Source organism: Halichoerus grypus, chromosome 12 (genome assembly GCF_964656455.1).
Source record: "Halichoerus grypus chromosome 12, mHalGry1.hap1.1, whole genome shotgun sequence".
Classification (NCBI taxonomy): domain Eukaryota; kingdom Metazoa; phylum Chordata; class Mammalia; order Carnivora; family Phocidae; genus Halichoerus; species Halichoerus grypus.
Window position 1 is genome coordinate 36,444,006 of NC_135723.1, and position 19,750 is coordinate 36,463,755.

Sequence of the window (19,750 nt, forward strand, 5' to 3'; positions counted from 1 at the left end):
ATATAATATCTCACAATGACCACACAGAGTATAGGTTCTACCATGTTTGTTTTAAAAAGTCACATTTTAAAAATAATCATAGCTTATATATAAAAGGTTTTCAGCCTAAAAATGAAATTGTATTTGCTCCAGTTTGTAAAAGTAAGACCCTTTTCATGAGGGTAATTCCCTAATTAAGATAGTAAGCATAAATTAAATAAATTAGAGTAGGAGAAAAAGTATTCAATAGCAGCTGTGTCTCCTTGTTAATATTTAGTTTTTAGACTTTAGGAATGATGTAACTATATCGCCATTATCAAACTCTTGAAGTACTGTCCACGGTAAAAATGAAAAGGAAAAAACCCTCACCGGTTCTACAGTTCTTCAACGGGGATTTTTGTCTCTTACATCACTGGGTTGTCCCTAATGCTTAGAACAGTGCCTGACACATAGTAAACATTCGATAAATATCTGTAGATGTGAATTACTGCTTCTTTTCAATCTTCTGGAGGTTCGAGATGGAGACCACATAATGAGATATAAAAAAGAAATGTTACAAGGATTGGAAAGGAAGAAACAAAACTTCACATACTTCTCACACATGTCATAGTGGGGGGTGGTGTTTGTTTTGTTTTGTTTTTCTTTTTTTACATCTTCTTAGTTCAGATCCCTCTGCTAGGGTAGATATTTGGGGATGGTCTGTACATCAGTGTGTGTATATACACATGTAATTTCTTTCCACAAGCCTGCAGAATAATCTTACTTTCAAAAGTACTTATGAATCTAGACTCTACTCCTTAGTTTCCCTTTATTTGCAGTTAAGGAGAAAGCTAGAATGTTATAATGATACTTGGAGAAGGAACGGTCTCAGATAGTAAGGCAGTTTCTTCTCCCCTCTTCCTCAGTCTTCCTCCCTTTCTTTCTCTTCTTGATATATTTACTAGCATTAGTTATCCAGTTGTTCCCCAGAATGTTGTATCTTTTTTCTTACAATGTTTTTGCAGAAGCATAATCATAATTTGGTGGGTTTTTTTTGGTTTTTGGGTTTTTGTTTTGTTTTTTGGCAAACAGCAGGGCATTTGTTTTAATTCTTTTTTTTTTTTTTTGTAAGTTTATTTTTTTTAGTAATCTCTATACCAAACATGGGGCTCAAACATATAACCCCAAGATCAAGAGTTGCATGCTTTTCTGACTGAGCCAGCCAGGAGCTCCCGTTTGTTTTAATTTTTAATCAGCAAAGTTTCACTAGAGATAACCTGAAAAATATAGTAAAGAAGAGTTGACCTAAAGCTAGATTTATTTAACCAACAGGGTGAGAACAGAATCCAGAATCAGGGTATGCATTCCTTAATGACTGCCATCAGTGCTCCTGGGCAACTGCAGTGTGTGCTTCATTTATAAATGCAGACAAGCCACGCATGAGTGTTTTGTGTAGGTGTTTAGTCTAGTTCATATAATTACTATCATACAGTTACTTCAAACAGTTTCTTCAGAGAGATCCTTTGTTGTTGTTTTTTAGGAAAACTCAGTCGTTTAATTATAACAGCATATTTGAAAAACAATTTTTTTTTCACTGTGCCTGATTTACTTTATAGCTGAAGGAGGCTGTCCAGATACCACTTTCATTGAAGATGCAGTTCATGTGCTCTTAAAAACTCGACGCATTCTCAAGTGTTCTTACCCATATGGATTTTTCTTAGAACCTAAAAGCACAAAGAAAGAAATTTTTGAACTCATGCAAGTAAGATATCTTTTTTAAAATTAAATTTAAATGCAATTTTTACAAAAAACAGATTTTGTCCTTTTTCAGCCACTTAGCTAAGTTTTATCTTATTTGGCTGTGACTAGAAAACAATTTTGTTTTCGTTTTTAGAATGGTTTTTAAGTAAAGGAAAAGTTACCAGTAATAAACTGAAATTTTTTTGTATTTAAATTTACCACTGCAGATCGGAGTGAGTTCTGAACTATGTAAACATTTCCTACCACATTTGTTTATTTGTTTTAAACTGGCTGATGTTGAAATCTGGCCTAATTCTTAATATGTAATTACAAATTTTATCTTCAAAGATGAAACAAACCACATTACATACTAGATGGGAAAGTTGCTGTTTACTAGTTTATTTTAAAAGTACAACTGAAAAAGTTACAGTATTTAAAAAACAAAAACACCTAAGCCAACTGACATCACTATAGCTGAACAACTTCATTGTACTTCTTTTTTTTTAATCCACCAAACTTTCTTCTCTTGCCACAATTTCCCAGTCACCCCTTTGAGCTGTCCTCTAGTAATTTATATCCTACATTTCTTTTTAAAAATGCTCAATATTAATTTTCTCCATGAAGCCTTTCAGATCTAACCCCAGATCACAGGGATCTTGCCTTACCTCAAATTCCTTTAGCATTTACATATAGTTTACACTACGCAGTCATGTATTTGCATATACAATGCCTTGAAATTTACTTTTTTTTTTTCCACATAGGCAAATGATAAATTCTCTGTAGACATTTGGCATACTCACTATGTCTTTGTAATCTGTACCAACTACATTGTTATAAATGCCTTTCAAAAGAGTGCTATTTTCCAGAAATGTGCAAAATAGAAGTATATATTAAATAGGAAGTTATTTTATAATTTGGATTAATTTTTTACTTCAAAAGAGTTAGATTTAACTGAGAAACCAGATAGACGGGATTTGCTGCTGACTAACCTACTCAGCCTATAATCCTTTTTTCTCTCTCTCTTTTCTTAACATAGACAGACCTAGAAATGGTCACTGAAGACCTTGCCCAAAAAGTCAATAGGCCTTACCTTCGCACACCCCGCCACAAGATCATCAAGGCAGCATGCCTTGTACAGCAGAAGAGACAAGAATTCCTGGCATCTGTGGCTCGGGGAGTTGCTCCTGCAGACTCACCAGAAGCTCCAAGGCGCAGGTAAAAAGGATGCATGCTATGGAAATCATCCTAGCTCCAGCCACAAATGCCACCAGGTTTATTTTCTTATCTAACTAGGGTTCATATTCCTGGAAGTTACTCATATCTAAAATACAGAGAGCTGATAAAAGCATGTTAACTTCTTTTTGGGGATTTTTCCCCCCCAGTTATATTTCTATCTTTCTTATATTTTGTTTGTCTTTGTGTAGTTTCTTGGACTAAATTAGGCTAGGTTAATTTCACACTTCAGTGAACTCATAATTCAAAGTATTCTAATGCATCACTTCAAATATGTAATATATGTAGTGATCTGATAGTCATAAACATCTTACAATGTCGAATTTGGAAGCCTTGCCAACTTATTATGGTCTTATTTATATTTTTATATAAGAGGTTATGAAGAAATTAGAAATCTGATATTAATAAAGTTATTTAAGTGATTCATATTCATCCATTAAAGAGCAGTTGAGTTTTAGTTGTTTCTTTCAGATACTTATACTACTGCCATTATAAATTGAAGCCTATTTTCTTATTCATAATAATTATAAGCATTAGAAATTCCTTTGACCCTATTTTCATTACATAAACATTTATAAAATAAAAATAGAAGGAATCATAAAATATTCTGATATGGCATGATGAATTTTATTTTTCTACCATTTTACACGAACATAAAGCAATTTAGAATTTTTTTTTTTGTTATTTTCATTTTGTATCATTTTTTTTTTCTGGAATTTTTTTTTATTATGTTATGTTAATCACTATGCATTACATCGTTAGTTTTTGATGTAGTGTTCCATGATTTAAAGTATCATTTTAATTATATTCAGTAGTTGATCTACTTTGGTTAAGCAAGTTCCAAGCTGAGGACTTAAAAGTAATGTTCATTGGGCGAGGGTCTGATTGTACTTTGTAGTGCTGATAATAAATCAAATGGTATGTCTAATTTCTTTGTAGCTTTGCTGGTGGAACATGGGATTGGGAATATTTAGGATTTGCATCACCTGAGGTAATTGTTTTATTGGGGGAGATGGGGTTTGTTTTGTTTTTTAATTATATTTTTCCTTCATGAAATCCTGCTTGTATTTCCACCCTTATCTATTCTAAATCCTATTGAGATTGTCAGCAGTGTTTTCTCTTTCGTATATAATAAGAATGCCTCAGCAGAGTCTACATTTAGCTATTTGTGGTATTGGATTATCATCACATTTTTAATGCATCCCCCTTTTTATTATTTTTAATTATTGAGGAGTCAGAATTAAGGCCAACTTACAGCATATATTTTGGAACATCACTTCACATTGGTTAATGAGATACAAATTTTATTTATCAGAAATGTATTTTTTGTTGTAATATTATTTCAGTCTGAATCTATGAAAAACCTGCACAATCTGTTTTTTTAAAGTTATTACAACCACTTGATTGAATTGATTTATAATCAGTTTCTAAGGTGGAAACTTGACATTAATAATGTTTATGCAGAAAGAAATGCTTTGCTTAGTTGCTTTCTATTTCTCTTTAAGATTTTCACCCTCTTCTTGGGTTTTTTGGCTGTTGTTATTGATAGATTTTAAAATACAGTCTAAAGTACTAACACTGCAAATAGCAGTTACCACAAATAAAAATAAGATAGAGTGAAAATCTTAATCACGTTGCTATTTTCTGAGATTTAAATTGCCACTGTCACTGCTGAGTCTGATTTTAAATGGTTTTAGCAGTTCTATTTCTGTCTCTCCTTCCTTACTCTTTAAAACAATAGTATATATCTAATGTTTATGTTATAATAACCTTTTAACTTAGTTCTTGGAAGGGAGCAGGACAAACAATGAAACCTTTGTTTATCATTTACAGCCCATTTGGTATCTGAATGAAATCGCTTATGATCCAGAAATGACTGTGGCTTATTTAAATCAGATACTTTCTCTTTTCAGCTGCTGAGGATACTTGCAATCACCTTGTGGCCTTTTGTATTGGTAGATATAGCCAAGAAAACATTGACTTGAGAAAACAATTTGTGCTTTGGAAAATTTTAAATTCACTTAAATTGCAAAAAGAATTCAATATATTAATGAAATGTATGTTGTAAAACAAATTATGAACCTTTTCTTTACCTGATCCTATGCTTATTATTCTGTTACAATTACAGCTTTGAGGATAATATGGAAAATTTCCACCTAAAAGCATAAATAAGCTTCAATTATCAACAAAAGAGTACTAAAGATTTCAGTACTTCAAGGTAGAAACACAATTTAGCTTTATTTGAGCAAAAATAAAACCTTTAACCACTGTACTCAGAGTCATGTATGCATCATCTTGCAGCTTATAGCTCCGACAGTAACTTTAGGAATCCTAAATATTTGTCCTTGAATATTGAAGGCCTGCTAATGTGACTGACACAGATTCTTTTTTTTTTTTTTTTAAAGATTTTTTATTTATTTATTTGAGAGAGAGAGAATGAGAGAGAGCAAGCACATGAGAGGGGGGAGGGTCAGAGGGAGAAGCAGACTCCCTGCCGAGCAGGGAGCCCGATGCGGGACTCGATCCAGGGACTCCAGGATCATGACCTGAGCCGAAGGCAGTCGCTTAACCAACTGAGCCACCCAGGCGCCCTGACACAGATTCATTTTATAAAAAGAAAAAAAAGAGAGAAGCTTGCCACCTCACATGTGAATATTTATAAATAAAATTATTGAACTATTGTTCTCCAGAGATTGAGAATTGTGAAAGTATAAGTGACTTTTCCTTCTTAAATTTATTTTATGTGTTAATAAGTTTTATAAGAATTATTTAACTACTTTTGTTTTTCTCTTCTCTGAAGTCTTTGGCACACTGAAACACCAAGCTTTTATGTAAATCTTATTGCAAGTCTAAAGAATTAACATATAGTGTGAAACTAAAATTCTGCATGTGTGTGACTATCAAGTAACTGCCAAAATAATATCTTGAAAAATTAGCTCTTCGCTTTCATATATACTCTGAAAAAAAGTAATGTTACCGAACTCCAGTAGACTTTTAGGTTGAATTTATATTTTTTCAGTAAATTCCATCTTATTCTTTTTTTAATTAAATTGAATGAGTTAGTGACAATCGTAAATATTTTGTACCACTTTAAAGGCAGTGGAGCCCAGAGGAAAGAGCATAGTGTTAAAGTCTGAGGGACACCTGAATTCAAGGTCCAGCTTTGTAACTTATTAGACTTTAGGCTATATTCTTCCTTAAATTTCTCCTCTTTAAAATGTGGATGGTGCTATCTACCTCGTGGAAGTTCTGGAAGGATTAAAGCGTCCCTTTAAGTCACTGACAGATTTGGTACTCACCAAAAATCTCCTGGCAGCTTTTTCCCCTATAAATCTCAAAATTTCTCAATCTTCTCGGTAACCTTAATACTCTCGAACCATTTGGAGTATACCAACTAAAGCCTTTTCATGTGTTTCCTTAAAAATCTAGGAATTTGGGGGCACCTGGGTGGTGTAGTCAGGTGGGTGTCCCACTCTTGGTTTCGGCTCAGGTCATCATCTCAGGGTTGTGGGGCCCTGCACGCAGTGGGGAGTCTGCTTGGGACTCTCTCTCCCTCTCCCTCTGCCCTCCCAATACATGCACTCCCCCCCCAAAATAAATAAATAAATCTTTTTTTAAAATCTAGGAATTCTTAGGAATTTTCTGATAAGTTTAATTTTATGAGATCAGTTTTTTAAGCCTGTTGCATCGTGAGAGAATGCCATTGAGTTTTCTGTCAGAATAATTATAAATAAATCAAGTTTCTTTTATAGTTGTTTTTAAACCAAATTTTAATTTTCTTAAATTAGGAATGTGTATATTCTGTGGTCAGTAATAATTTGTTTAATTCAGAATAACTTCTGTACCATCATCAAGTGTACAAAGTAAACGAATTCTCCTTAAATATAAGCCTTGAGGGGCTGCTGGGTGGCTCAGTCAGTTAAGTGTCTGACTCTTGGTTTCCACTCAGGTCATGATCTTGGGGTCATGAGATTGAGCCCCGCTTCAGGCTCTGCACTCAACATGGAGTCTGCTTGAGATTCTCTCTCCCTTTCCCTCCCCCTTGGTCCCTCCCCTGCTCAGGTGCTCTCTCTCTTTCTAAAATAAATAAATAAAACCTTTAATTAAATAAATAAACAACAAACACTGAACTGAAATAAAATTTTCATGCCATCTTTGTCTAAAAAATGTGATGTTCCTTAGTGGTCCAGTGAACAATGATGACATGTGATAGTCATCCAGTTGGGATCATGGGCCTCCAGGAAAAGAGGAAATCATACTGCAGCTCAGCAGGAAAGTTTAAAGAACCTAAATAATCCCTCTGAGAACCTGTAGTATCTTTCTTGGCTTCTAACCTGGTAGGATGCCTCCCACTTCTTATTAGAGTCCAACTGCTTATTTACACAGATGGAGTTTAAATAAATTTAACTTGAATGGTATGATGTGAACATTTATTTGTGATGTAAAACTTCTCTTCGTTTATTGCGGTACTTTCCTAATATAAGCATATTGAATATCCTAGGGTAACCAGGATGATCATAAACCTGAGTATCTTTGCACTTACCACTGAAAGATTCTATAATGGTTCTCAAAATCAGCCTATTTATGCTGGTGTCATGCACACCAACTGGCCTCTCTTCTAGTCTTTTCTGTCTCTAAAACGTGGAAAAGTATGTTTGTACCCAAGTAATAGCAGGTAGTCACAGGTTCTGCCTCTGCCCAAATCTGTGTTCTTCCCATATGCTACACAGAAAACACTCCCCCCACCTGTGTTATAGATAATCCCACATATTAGCTAATATAGGAAGGAAGCCAAGTAACATCTTATTTTAAAGCTAACTTCACATTTTTCTTTTAACCTAATCATTTAACTTCTGAGTATGGTATGTGGTTGTCCCAAGGAATACAAAATCTAATAGTCTGACAAGTACTTGACAGTGTATGCTCTTCGTTTTCTTTTTTTTCTTTCTATTGCACATATCACAGTCACTTTTTAAAAACCAAACCTCCAAGAGCCTAGCTTATATTAGTAAAATCATTATGGTATTAGTTATAACATTATGTGACAAGACCCAAGCATATGAAATAAGGCTCAGTTACAACCAAGCATTGGAGCTTGCAAGTATTCCCAAGTTATCCAGGCAATCATAATGACTATTTAAAATTTTTCTTTTTCCATTTTACCTTTTCTGTTTCCTTGGCATGGCAAAACCTGAAGTTTCTTTTGCTGAAGCCAAGTGATTTTATAATATGTTTATAAAATCACACATTTTTTTCCTGGAAAAATGTGTATTATTTGTTTTATTTGCATTTAAAAAATTGCATGCTCTCCTGTATTTTATAACCTTTGGTTTATGCAGGAATATGCTGAATTTCAGTATCGGAGGAGGCACAGACAGCAACGCCGTCGAGGAGATGTGCACAGTCTGCTCAGTAACCCTCCAGACCCTGAGGAGCCGAGTGAAAGCACTTTAGGTAAGCTCTTGAATTGGCTATGTTTTCGTCTCTTCATTCTCCTGAATTCATTCTAAAAACTGGCTAATCTAAATGTTTGTGAAATAGTTTGTAGTGCAGATATACAATCAATGTTCAGATGCTTCAAATGTCACAGGACACAGAAAACCAGGGAGATTAAGAACTTGGGCTGTGGAGTCAGCCAGACCTGGATTTGTGACCCCTTCTCTGCTGTGTGTCGGTGTGAAACTTCAGTCAAGTTCACTTAACCTCTCCAAGCTTTAGTCTCCTCATTCCAAAGAAGCAATAATAACAGTGACACTTTGTGGGCTCACTGTGAGCATTAAATGAGAGAATGTGTGTAAAACCCTTAAACACTGGTAGCACCTAGTGAGCACTCAGTAAATTGTAGCTCTTGATCACTGTTACTGTGTTCATGAAATATTTTTCCATATTTTAAACATATTTTAGAGGAAATATGTTCCTCTAAAACATTCTTTAAAAGAGAGAAGATTTCTGGTATTAGAGATAAATGATTTTAATTATCAACTTTTTAACTTAATGTTAAATTGTTAATGGAAAATCTTCAAACTATAATGTCAGCAGATCATCTTTAATAAATCAGGATCAGGGGCGCCTGGGTGGCTCAGTCATTAAGTGTCTGCCTTTGGCTCAGGTCATGATCCCAGGGTCCTGAGATCGAGCCCCGCATCGGGCTCCCTGCTCAGAGGGAAGCCTGCTTCTCCCTCTCCCATTCCCCCTGCTTGTGTTCCCTCTCTCACTCTCTCTCTCTCTCTCTGTCAAATAAATAAAAATCTTTAAAAAAAATAAATAAATCAGGACAGTGAGCCTAAAGATTTGTTCTTCGGGCTATTGTAATTTCAGAATTCTTTAGTTTTAAGAACTCTGAAAACTAATATATCTTTATTTGTTATTGCTTAAGGAAAAAAAGAGGAATGGGTGGTAGCACTTGCATTTATGAATAGAACTATATATAGTGCAAACAAAAATGTAAAGAACAATCATGTGTTTGAAGTAGTAGTATTAGATATATGTATGTATATATATAGAAATATACATACATATATATACATAAATATATATATAGAAATATATATATATATATTTTTTTTTTAATAAAGGAAGCCAGTTAGCACCCCCTTTTGGAGCCCAATGTGGGACTTGAACTCACAACCCTGAGATCAAGACCTGAGCTGAGATCAAAAGTCGGATGCCTAAATGACAGCCACCCAGGTGCCCCGGTATTAGATATATTTTGATGAGATAAATAGGAGGAGAAATCTCTGAAAGATTAAGTGAACACGGGTTTTCAAAAGCACTGAAAGAGAAATTGTTGGCCGAAAGAAAAAGATGGGTGAAGTCTTGTATGACTGACTTGTCTCTGGTTCCACTTGCATTGAAACAGACATCGCAGACAGTGGCAGTGGCCGCAGGCCTGGCGCCTCGGTGGTGAGCTCCGCGTCTATGAGCGTGCTGCACACCTCTTCCCTGCGCGACTACACCCCTGCCAGTCGCTCGGAAAACCAGGACTCTCTTCAGGTAGCCTTCCTGGGCAGCCTCGTCGCCCTGTTCATGCTCTTTCTCTGTTTAGCCCGGCTTCCTATTTTTACTTCCATTGTTTTCCTTTTTCTTCTTTTCATTCTAAAACCTTTGTTTCAGAGATGTAATACCAGAGTTCTCTTAAGGAATTTTTTTTCTCTTTAGTGTGGGCAAGGAGAAAATTAAAATAAGACTGGAGTAAATAAAAAAATAATTCTGTATAAATAGAGGTAATATTTATTATCTTTAGCAAAAGAATAGTTGGTAAACCTCGTTGAGTTAAATGATTTTTCCTTTTAAAGTTTAAAGTGATTTTTACTTTCTGTCACCTCAGGCTCTGAGTTCCTTGGATGAAGATGATCCCAATATACTTCTTGCAATACAGTTATCACTGCAAGAATCTGGGCTGGCCATTGATGAGGAAAATAGAGACTTCCTCAATAATGAGGCATCCTTAGGAGCGATAGGCACCTCTTTACCTTCTAGGCTAGACTCGGTCCCCAGGAACACAGATAGCCCTCGGGCTGCGATGAGCAGCTCTGAGCTGTTGGAACTTGGTGACAGCCTCATGAGATTAGGAGGAGAAAGTGACCCATTTTCAACTGACACTCTGAGTTCACACCCTCTCAGTGAGGCAAGAAGTGAATTCTGTCCCTCATCCAGTGACCCTGACTCAGCTGGCCAGGACGCCAACATCAATGACAATCTTCTTGGCAATATCATGGCTTGGTTTCATGACATGAACCCTCAGAGTATTGCCCTGATTCCTCCAGCAGCTACAGAAATCAGTGCAGATTCCCAGCTCCCCTGTGTCAAAGATGAGTCAGAAGGTGTGAGGGATGTGGATCTGGTGCCACCGGAAGAAGATTCAGTGTTTGAAGATGCTGTGGTCAGTGAAGGTAGAGGAACCCAAATAGAAGAAGAAAATCCTTTGGAAGAAAATACTCTGGCTGGGGAGGCAGCATCTCCACCTGGTAATAGAGGTAATGAGGCAGCCAACAAGGGGGATGGTTCAGATGTTTCAAGTCCAACACCTCAGACCTCAAGTGACTGGCTTGAACAAGTCCATTTAGTGTGAACTGAAGACCTTGGGCTCCAAATGAATCACAGGTACAGATGGTGTTCTAGTGGCGTATGCTTTATAGAGACTTGATCCACTCAATTCCAACTCAGTTTTAAACCACTGACGTTAGGGTTGAATACGAAGGAGTTCCTTGAATGGTAGCTTCATTTCTGATTTTAACCTTACAGGGAATTTCTTTTGTATTTAATGGGATAGCTTTTCCCCTTTGTGCTGACAAAAAAGAAGAGTAAGAGAAACACAAATGGAATGAGTAGGCCAGATTCCACATTCTGAGAAAATGCAGTCCTCTGTTTAGCCTAAGGTTGACAATACTTAAATTGAACGTTTAAATTAAAGGCTTACTCCCTAATCCTTGGGTGGTTTTTCCTCTTTTAAAGAAAAAAGTTTTCTTCATTTTAGAAGTTACTTTGAACAGATCTAATAACATTTCGTTCCTCAGTCTGTCTGTGCTCTTCCATCACTTCCTTCCTTTCTGTCTGAGCAGTGTGAATTGAGGTATCCAAGGCTTCTCCTTAGTGCTACATCTACCACAGTGTAGTTTTCATATTCACATGAATCAGAGATTTCTTGTCATGTCTATTACAGTCCACTTGTGCCAAACTGACTCATGCGCTGACTAACGAGGCGGTAGGCGTGCGGTGTCCTGAAGGGCTCCAGAGGAGTCTCGGCCTTCTCGGGAGTTAAAGGTGCCACTTGGTAGCAGTGATATTCCAGAACTGAATGGGCTTTTGTTGCCATGGAGACTGCATTTAAATAAATGTAGCCTGTAGCTTAAGTTAACTAAACCTAATGCTGCTGTTAAAAACAGTTTATTTTAATATTAAAATACAGTTGATTAGCAACAGCGGTGCTGTATTTTAAGAGACACTTTATTGGAAGTGCAATCATAGTTCTTTGTTTTCACACTTTTACAGTGCATTCTAATTACTAATGGGTGCAATTACTTTTAATGGTAAGTGTTTTATAAAATAGAAAAAGAAGTGGAGTTTTCATGAGTTATAGTAAATCCCACAATTATTAAAAAATTCAATAAAACATCCTGCGCAACATGTTTCCGTGCCTTTGCCTAACTAAATGGGTAGTTGCCAGTTAAGTAAGTGAGTAATTCAAATTTCAGTGTCTCTTCTGAAGTAACTATGCTATGAATTGCAAAGACCTCCATAAAACCACCCATGGCCTTGCCTTTACAGTAAACATAACAACTAAATGTTCAGTTTGTTTGCCTAAATAGCAAATGCTGACATGTGTTTGTTCTATTGCACAATACTCATTTGCTGTGTGATTACTGTTTAGTGTTGAAAAAAATCAACTTCCTAGTTATCAGTGTCTTACTGTGAAGAAAATACTGGTCATAGTTGTAATTAAGATACAATGGTACAGTGTGTAATTAAAACTAGAGTAAACTGTTGGAATGGCTGTTTTACTTACATATTATCAAAACTAGCATAACACAAACAAAATAGATATGCAACACTCCGTTTAATGTTTTGCCAGATTCTTACCAGAAATCTACAGATACCAAAATTTCAGTACTGAGTGTGTACAGGCAAGTCCTGGGCTAGGTACAAGGTTATATTAGTATTGATATCCATGTGAGTTGTGATTATGGTTTTTGATTAATTTTTTTCCTCTCCAGAACCTGCTTTTGAAATTCTTGTCCTTCGAATTCATATGGCTAGGACATTATATTAGAGTACTTAATATTCCCCAGGTTCCCTTGGAATAAACTGTGTGTGAATTGCTCCTATGCCATGGATATCAAAGATCCACATTAGCTTTTATTTCCCCAATTCTCAGAAATGTTGATATCAATCCCCATTAAATTAGTTGGGGAAAATATTAACTTTGTCTACAGTGTATTACTGTATATTAAACTGAAACAGTCCATTAAAGGATTTTTTTACAAATTTATTTTGGATTAAAAATAGCGACACCAATCAGTTTTTAGACCAAGTTGTAATTTTTCAATAGAAAGAGTCTTTGTATCACATTGAGCATCTTGCAAAGCTGCAATAAGGTGAGGAAGAGTGGTCCGTGTGAAGACAGTGTATGTGATGGGTTCCGGCTCCCTGCACCTTGTGCAGTCCCCTTTGTTTCTGTGCTGTTATCTCCTGAGCATGAAAAATGATCATTATTCAATTTGTATTTCCTTGGTACATATTTTAAAAACAACACAGTCATTGACTTTACAATTCAGAAATAAAGTTTGGCAAAGCCTATTTTGTAAACAAGTTAATTTTATAATGTAAAAAAAAAAAATTACTCTAACCTTGACTTGTTATTTGCACTTTCATAGTCTATACTTGATACATTCCCACTTTATATACAGTAGGATTCTACAAACGTGTAGATGTCTGGCCAAATGAATGCTGTTAATAATATGTAAAATTCTTTGATTAAACATTTATTACTTAAACTACTTCACTTTTGTCTCATTACATTATAGACTTTGTTTTAACCAAGTCAGGAAGCTGATTTTCTTCAAATTAAATTCCCTCCAATATAATGGGATCAATTTGGTTCTGACATGTAATTGATTAGTGCCTAATATTTTTTTTACACTAGCCCACTTCCTGAGTATTTTATACCCCAAAGATAAACTCCAAAACACTGCATGACAATGTGTTAAAACATTGTGACTTCATTGCTCCTTTTATTTGCATCACTGTAGCTTTCAGGAGAAAAGTGTTATGATTTTTACTTGAAATCTCCAATAGAAACACACAGAAAAAGATAGAATTTTAAGGTATTTTGTAAAATTGCTTAGGACAGGAAACATTTTGTATGCCATATAAATAGAAACACCATCATTTTATTATTCTGTCCCTTCTCAGTTACCGAAACAGCCTTTGCATCTGAAGTTCCAGTTTCGTGGAGTCTGCCAGTGAGAACCACTTAGTCATGTCATTGTATTTATGCTTTTCATTGTGTGGATCTGAAGCTTAACCACTAATGTCCATCTGCTGAATTATTCTTCAGATGTTGTTTACTGCAGCCACTGATCTCATTTTTGTTCTTTTAGTCCTCAAATATTGTTGTTTACCTGTCATGAATTAAAACCTGAGACTTACAGAAGTTTGCTTGTAATCTTAAAACAGTTATAGTGAGTGTGTCTCTGAAGAGTAAAATCTTGGAATCTAAGTAACAAATTTGGGGAGTTTTTTTAAGGCTGAAATAAAAACTCCATAGGAAAAAAAATTGTCATGTGCTCTGCACTGGGGCTGAGTGGTATTATCTCAGCATTGGGCCATCGGGATAATCACTGGGTCTTCTCCTTAGCAACAGTATGTTACTGCCTTGTCAGCCATCACCCTCTCACCACAGTAGTATAATTCTTTCTAGAAAAATAGAAGTGGCTCTTTCTAGACTATTGAGTGGCCATCCTTATTTTAGGAACGGCAGTCATCATAGTTCTTAAAGAAAGATGGGCCAGAAAAGTTTTCTTTAGCTCTCTGTTCCACTTAAGACTGACAGATGGCTGACAAAATGTGAGTGGTGGGCAAATTTTGAAGGGCTTATCCTTCTTCAGTCTTTGAAACTATAGTTTGAAGATACTCTAGATTGGGCTGTATATCATTTTGTAGCCAGCTATTGCACAAGGCATCAGTTTACAGAGTGAGAGATACATACATGAAAGGACAAACAGAACACAATATAGGAAAGGCTAATTGTCAGACAAGACAGTCCAGTTCTCTTGCACCTCTTCTGCGCCCACACACTTTGCTGGGTGTCCCAAGACTGCAAGGCCTGACGACAGTTTTACCTGGGTATTTCTCAGGGTTTATGCAGTTAGTAACCTTGAGGACAGGGAGCAGGTATGCTGTAAAAGCAGTGGATTCCTCACCCTCAGTATTCCTCAGCTGCATGCTTGGCATCCATCCGGGCCCATTGCATTGCCCCTGTGGAACTAGGGACAAGGGGAACTGCCACAAACATGCCGATGTTCATTCTGCAGGCTGTGTCTGAATGCTAAATAAAATCCTTGGCCTCTGACCCAAGAGTCTTGTGTCTTCTGTCAGCATCCATGATACCGTGACAGGCCAGCTTACTTACTGGTTCTTACTGATAGGGTAAAAATCAAATCCCAGACCTGACAGTTTTGGCAATGGGGATGGAATGCTGACAGAGACATGATTTTTCTGGAAGAGGAACCATGGGTCAGATTTGGGAATACGAGACTCCCTGGAATCTATCTAGTAGTGAATGCTTTCCTCCAAATGATAGATGAGGGGTTAGGGGGAGAGTAAGGGTTCCCACTGTCCTGCTTATTACCGAACAGAAGTTGAGCTAATATTTAAAGGCTTAGCCAGAAAAGCTAAGATTGAAACAAGCTGCCCAAATGGTGCCTTGATGGTTGGTGACTTCTGCAGGCAGGCAGAGGAAGGAATATTTTCATGACAAGGGATCAGCAATTCCTGTGACTATGCAAAACGCAGATATAGTTCCTGAATCAAGGAATCCCCAAACATAAAATAAATGGTATCAGCGATAAGAACCTTGCTTTTTGATTGAGAGCTTTGGGTGGACCAAAAACTTTAGAAGTTGATTTGGTTGGGCTGCAAGCAATCGTGGCACTGTTCCCATGCAAAAGTGCACGCAGGACAGGTGGCCCTCACAGCTGGCAATGATGACAAGGTGCTAAGTGCTGGTGACAGTGGTGCCAAAGACTGCTGGGTGGGTGTGGAGAAGAAAGAAGCCCCTGGGCCCTGGTTCTTTCTGGATGCTGACGGGCATCAGCACTGCCATGGGGGAAGTAGTTGGGGCACTGACTCTGGAGAAAGGGGCTAAAGGAGAAAAAAGCCAACAGTTAAGTTCTCTCTCCACAGGCTAGCCTCCCCCACCTCCTCAGGTTTCCCGCCCTCTTGGTTGGGGGATAGCAGGACCTGGCACCCATATGCCACCTGCTGTAGCTCCTGACTCACACATTTTATACTCCTCAGTTGGGAAAGGCATTTGGATGAGCTCCGCAGCAGAGAAGGCAGGCTTCCCTTGTGAGTGAGGCCCTTTGGGTGATTCAGTGTAATGTCACAACTTCCAAAACCGAATGTCTATTGGAACTGAGTGTTATGTGCCCAGAAGTACCTATCTCATAATTTTCATGGGGTTTCTCCCATTCAAGGACTGCCATATGTAGAGAAGTGACAGGGACATATAAATCACTCCCCAGTTAGCCTCCTTGTCCTCCCCTCTCCAGTGGTCCGGCAGAAACAATAAAGAACCCAGGAGGAGAAAGGGAATGCACTCCTTTGGTTAAAGTACTTAGGCCATTTCCCAGCACAACATTGCCACCTGTCTGATGCAGCCACCAAGTACACCCATTTTGGGGAAATTCCACTATTAACCAGCTCCTAGGCTTTTGTTTGAAACTGAATGCCTGACCCATGGAGGCCTTGTGACTCACTGGTATGACATCTCCAATTTGGAGTGAGTCAACTGTACTTAGAATCTAATTAACCTGGGCCCAGCAGGCCTTGCAAGTCAAATAGAAACAATGTTAGAAGAGGTATATTTGAGAGCGCAGCTAACCTGACTATAGCATAAGTATCTCAATTTTACATGAAAAAAATTAGTAGCTACCCCTTCAGGAGATATTTTGAGCCCAACTTCACTGCCTGAAGCAAAGTCACTGGCTTAGTGGGGGGGGGTCTCAGTTCATAGAATGCCTGTACTTGGTTCAATTGCTTGTCAGCAATTTCTACCAAGTCCCAGCAAAATTTTTTTTTAATTTTTTATTGTTATGTTAATCACCATACATTACATCATTAGTTCCAGCAAAATTTTCTTAAAAACTATAGATAACACAATTCTAAAATTTATATGGAAAGGCAAAGGAACTAAAATAGCTAAAAAGCTAAAACCTACTTTGAGAAGGAAAAATTAAGTAGAAGGAATCATTCTCAATTTTAAGACTTCAGTAGTCAAGACTGTGATACTGGTGGAAGGAGAGACACATAGATCTATAGGAGATGGAGAATCAAAAACAACCCCACACAGATACCATCAACTGACTTTGACAAAGGTACCAAAACAATAAATAGAGGAAGGATAGTTTTTTCAATAAATGGTGCTGGAATAATTGGTTTTAAAACGGACAAAATTATGACGTCTACCTAAAGCTCACACTTCACATAAAATTTAAAATGGATCACAAATTTAAATGTAAATATAAAACTTTCAGGAAAAAAATAGAAAATCTTCATGATCCAGATTAAGCAAAATATTCTCCCACTTGATACCAAAAGCATGATCCATAAAAGAAAACATTGATAAACTGGACTTCATCAAAATTTAGCACTTTGCAAGAGATCCTTGTGAAGGTGAAAAGCTGCAGACTGAGAGAAGATTTGCAGACCACGTATCTAGAATATATAAAGAACTCTCAAAACTCAACAGTAAAAAGATAATCCAGTATAAAATGGACAAAAGACATGAAGAAACATTTTGCCGAAGAAGATACGTGGCTACCAAATGAGCACGTGAGAAGTTCAACACCACTATCCACCAGGAAATATAAATTAAAATCACAGTAAGACACAGTACGTGCCTATATAACTGGCTAAAATAAACAGTATCAACACCAAATGCTGGCAAGCATGCAGAGAAACTGGATCGCCCGGGCACCACTGGTGGGAACATGATGGCTCAGCCACCCTGGAAGATAGTTGGGTAGTTTCTTTAAGAACCAAGCGTCCACTTACCATAGGTCCCAGCACTTGCACTCCTGGAAAGAAAGTGAAAACATGTCCACAGAAAAACCTGTACATAGTTATTCATAGCAGCTTTATTTGTAGAAACCAAAAACTGGAATCCACCAAAATGTCCTCTAGTAGAGGAATGGCTAACCGTGGTCTCTCCATGCAGTGGAATGCTACTCAGCAGTGAAAGGGAATGAACAACTGACACAACGTGCAACAACTGGGATGGATCTCAAAGGCATTGTGCTGAGTGAAGAAAGCCAGTTTCAAAATGTCACCTACTGTATGATTCCATATATGTAACATTTTTTGAACTGACAAGAGAGATGCAAACAAATGAGTGGTTATCAGGGGTTAGGGATGGTGGGGGGCAGGGAGGGGTGTGTGGCTATAAAGGGGTTGCACAAGGGACTTCTTTGTAGTGATGGAATGGTCTGTCTTGGTTATGCTGTCTACATGAATCTACACGTGTGGCAAACTACACATACATACTGTACTAATGTCAGTTTCCTGGTTCTGATATTGTACCTTTTGTAAGAACCATTGGGGGAAACTGGGTAAAGAGTACACGGGGCCTCTCTACATTTTCTTTGTAATTTCCTGTGAATCTGTAATTATTTCAAAATAAAAAGTTAAAAAGAAAGATAGCAGGCCAAATTTGGCATGCGGGCTATGGTTTGCTGACTGCATCTTTAGAGCAAAAATCAGATAAATAAAAGGTTATCTTAGTGCATTATGAGCTGCAACTTGGAAACCATCGATGAGATCTTCAGCAGTGGCTTTGTTTCAAAGACTGTGATTAAGTAAATATACTGAAACTGCCAACATTTGTTCTTGACGGTAGTGTCATGGACATTTTGGCCATTGATGTTCCTTTGAGCCTCTGAGTGCCAGGGGGCATACTGATTTTAAAAAGAACAAGGCTAACTGTGACATAATAGCCTTTAACATGAGTAGTTTCCACAAGGCCCTTTTGTATTAGATAGATACGTGTGCTCATCGAACCTCGTCTAGAGCTAGAGGAGGGAATACCCGTTTGGGATAATATAAGAACAGAAGTTAAAAGTAAATTATAGATTGCCCCACGTTTGTGGGCATTATAGAAAGTATAACCTGAATTCTATGGATTCTCCTGTTTCTTTTCCTGCAAGCTTCCTCTACCCTGTTGTGGACATCCAAAGTTGATGTACAAAGGTGCTGCGTATCACTGGATTTGAGGCCACTCCTGACAGATTTTCAAACTGGGGACTCTTCTCAAAAGACAAATTTCTTGGGGCGCCTGGGTGGCTCAGTTGGTTAAGCGACTGCCTTCGGCTCAGGTCATGATTCTGGAGACCCGGGATCGAGTCCCACATCGGGCTCCCTGCTCAGCGGGGAGTCTGCTTCTCCCTCTGACCCTCCCCCTCTCATGCTGTCTCCCATTCTCTCTCTCAGATAAATAAATAAAACCTTAAAAAAAAAAAAAAAGACAAATTTCTTGGGGCGCCTGGGTGGCTCAGTCGTTGAGCGTCTGCCTTCGGCTCAGGTCATGATCCCAGGATCCTGGGATCTAGCCCCGCATCGGACTCCTTGCTCAGTGGGGATCCTGCTTCTCCCTCTACTGCTCCCTCTGCTTGTGCTCTCTCTGCATTTATACAAATCTTAAGATTTTATTTATTTATTTGACAGAAACACGCGAGAGAGGGAACACAAGCAGGGGGAGCGGGAGAGGGAGAAGCAGGCTCACTGCCAAGCAGGGAGCCCGACGAGGGGCTCAATCCCAGGGCCCTGGGATCATGACCTGAGCCGAAGGCAGACACTTAACCGACTGAGCCATCCAGATGCCCCTCAAAAGACAAATTTCTAATATTGGGAATAAATTAATCTCATCAGATAGACTGATGACAAGAGGTGTGGCTTAGAGTCCTTACTAAATGCAGAAATAAAAAGATTGCCATGGATGTATTAGAATTTCTTTTAATCAAGTCACCACTATGTAACGGCAGATACAGTAGACTCTAAATAGGCTGTGTGTGGTTGAGAACGTTGCCGAGACAATGGAAATGCC

General features: G+C 37.7%; 1 protein-coding gene across 4 annotated transcripts in view; it reads left to right on the forward strand.

The window, feature by feature from the left end:
- The window catches only part of ANKIB1 (ankyrin repeat and IBR domain containing 1), a 149,830-nt gene extending 131,484 nt beyond the window's left edge, over positions 1 to 18,346 (forward strand). Inside the window, exons 15-21 of one of the 4 annotated variants that reach the window (XM_078059250.1) lie at positions 1,575 to 1,720; positions 2,735 to 2,913; positions 3,871 to 3,922; positions 8,271 to 8,385; positions 9,791 to 9,924; positions 10,259 to 11,034; positions 13,843 to 18,346. In XM_078059250.1, coding sequence (XP_077915376.1) covers positions 1,575 to 1,720; positions 2,735 to 2,913; positions 3,871 to 3,922; positions 8,271 to 8,385; positions 9,791 to 9,924; positions 10,259 to 11,002 — 1,370 coding nt within the window. In that variant the 3' untranslated portion in view covers positions 11,003 to 11,034; positions 13,843 to 18,346. Of the gene's footprint in view, positions 1 to 1,574; positions 1,721 to 2,734; positions 2,914 to 3,870; positions 3,923 to 8,270; positions 8,386 to 9,790; positions 9,925 to 10,258; positions 13,429 to 13,842 lie in introns of those variants that run through there. The other 3 variants (XM_078059249.1, XM_036113326.2, XM_078059251.1) reach the window with 3 other exon arrangements.
- Positions 18,347 to 19,750: the final 1,404 nt, after the last annotated feature.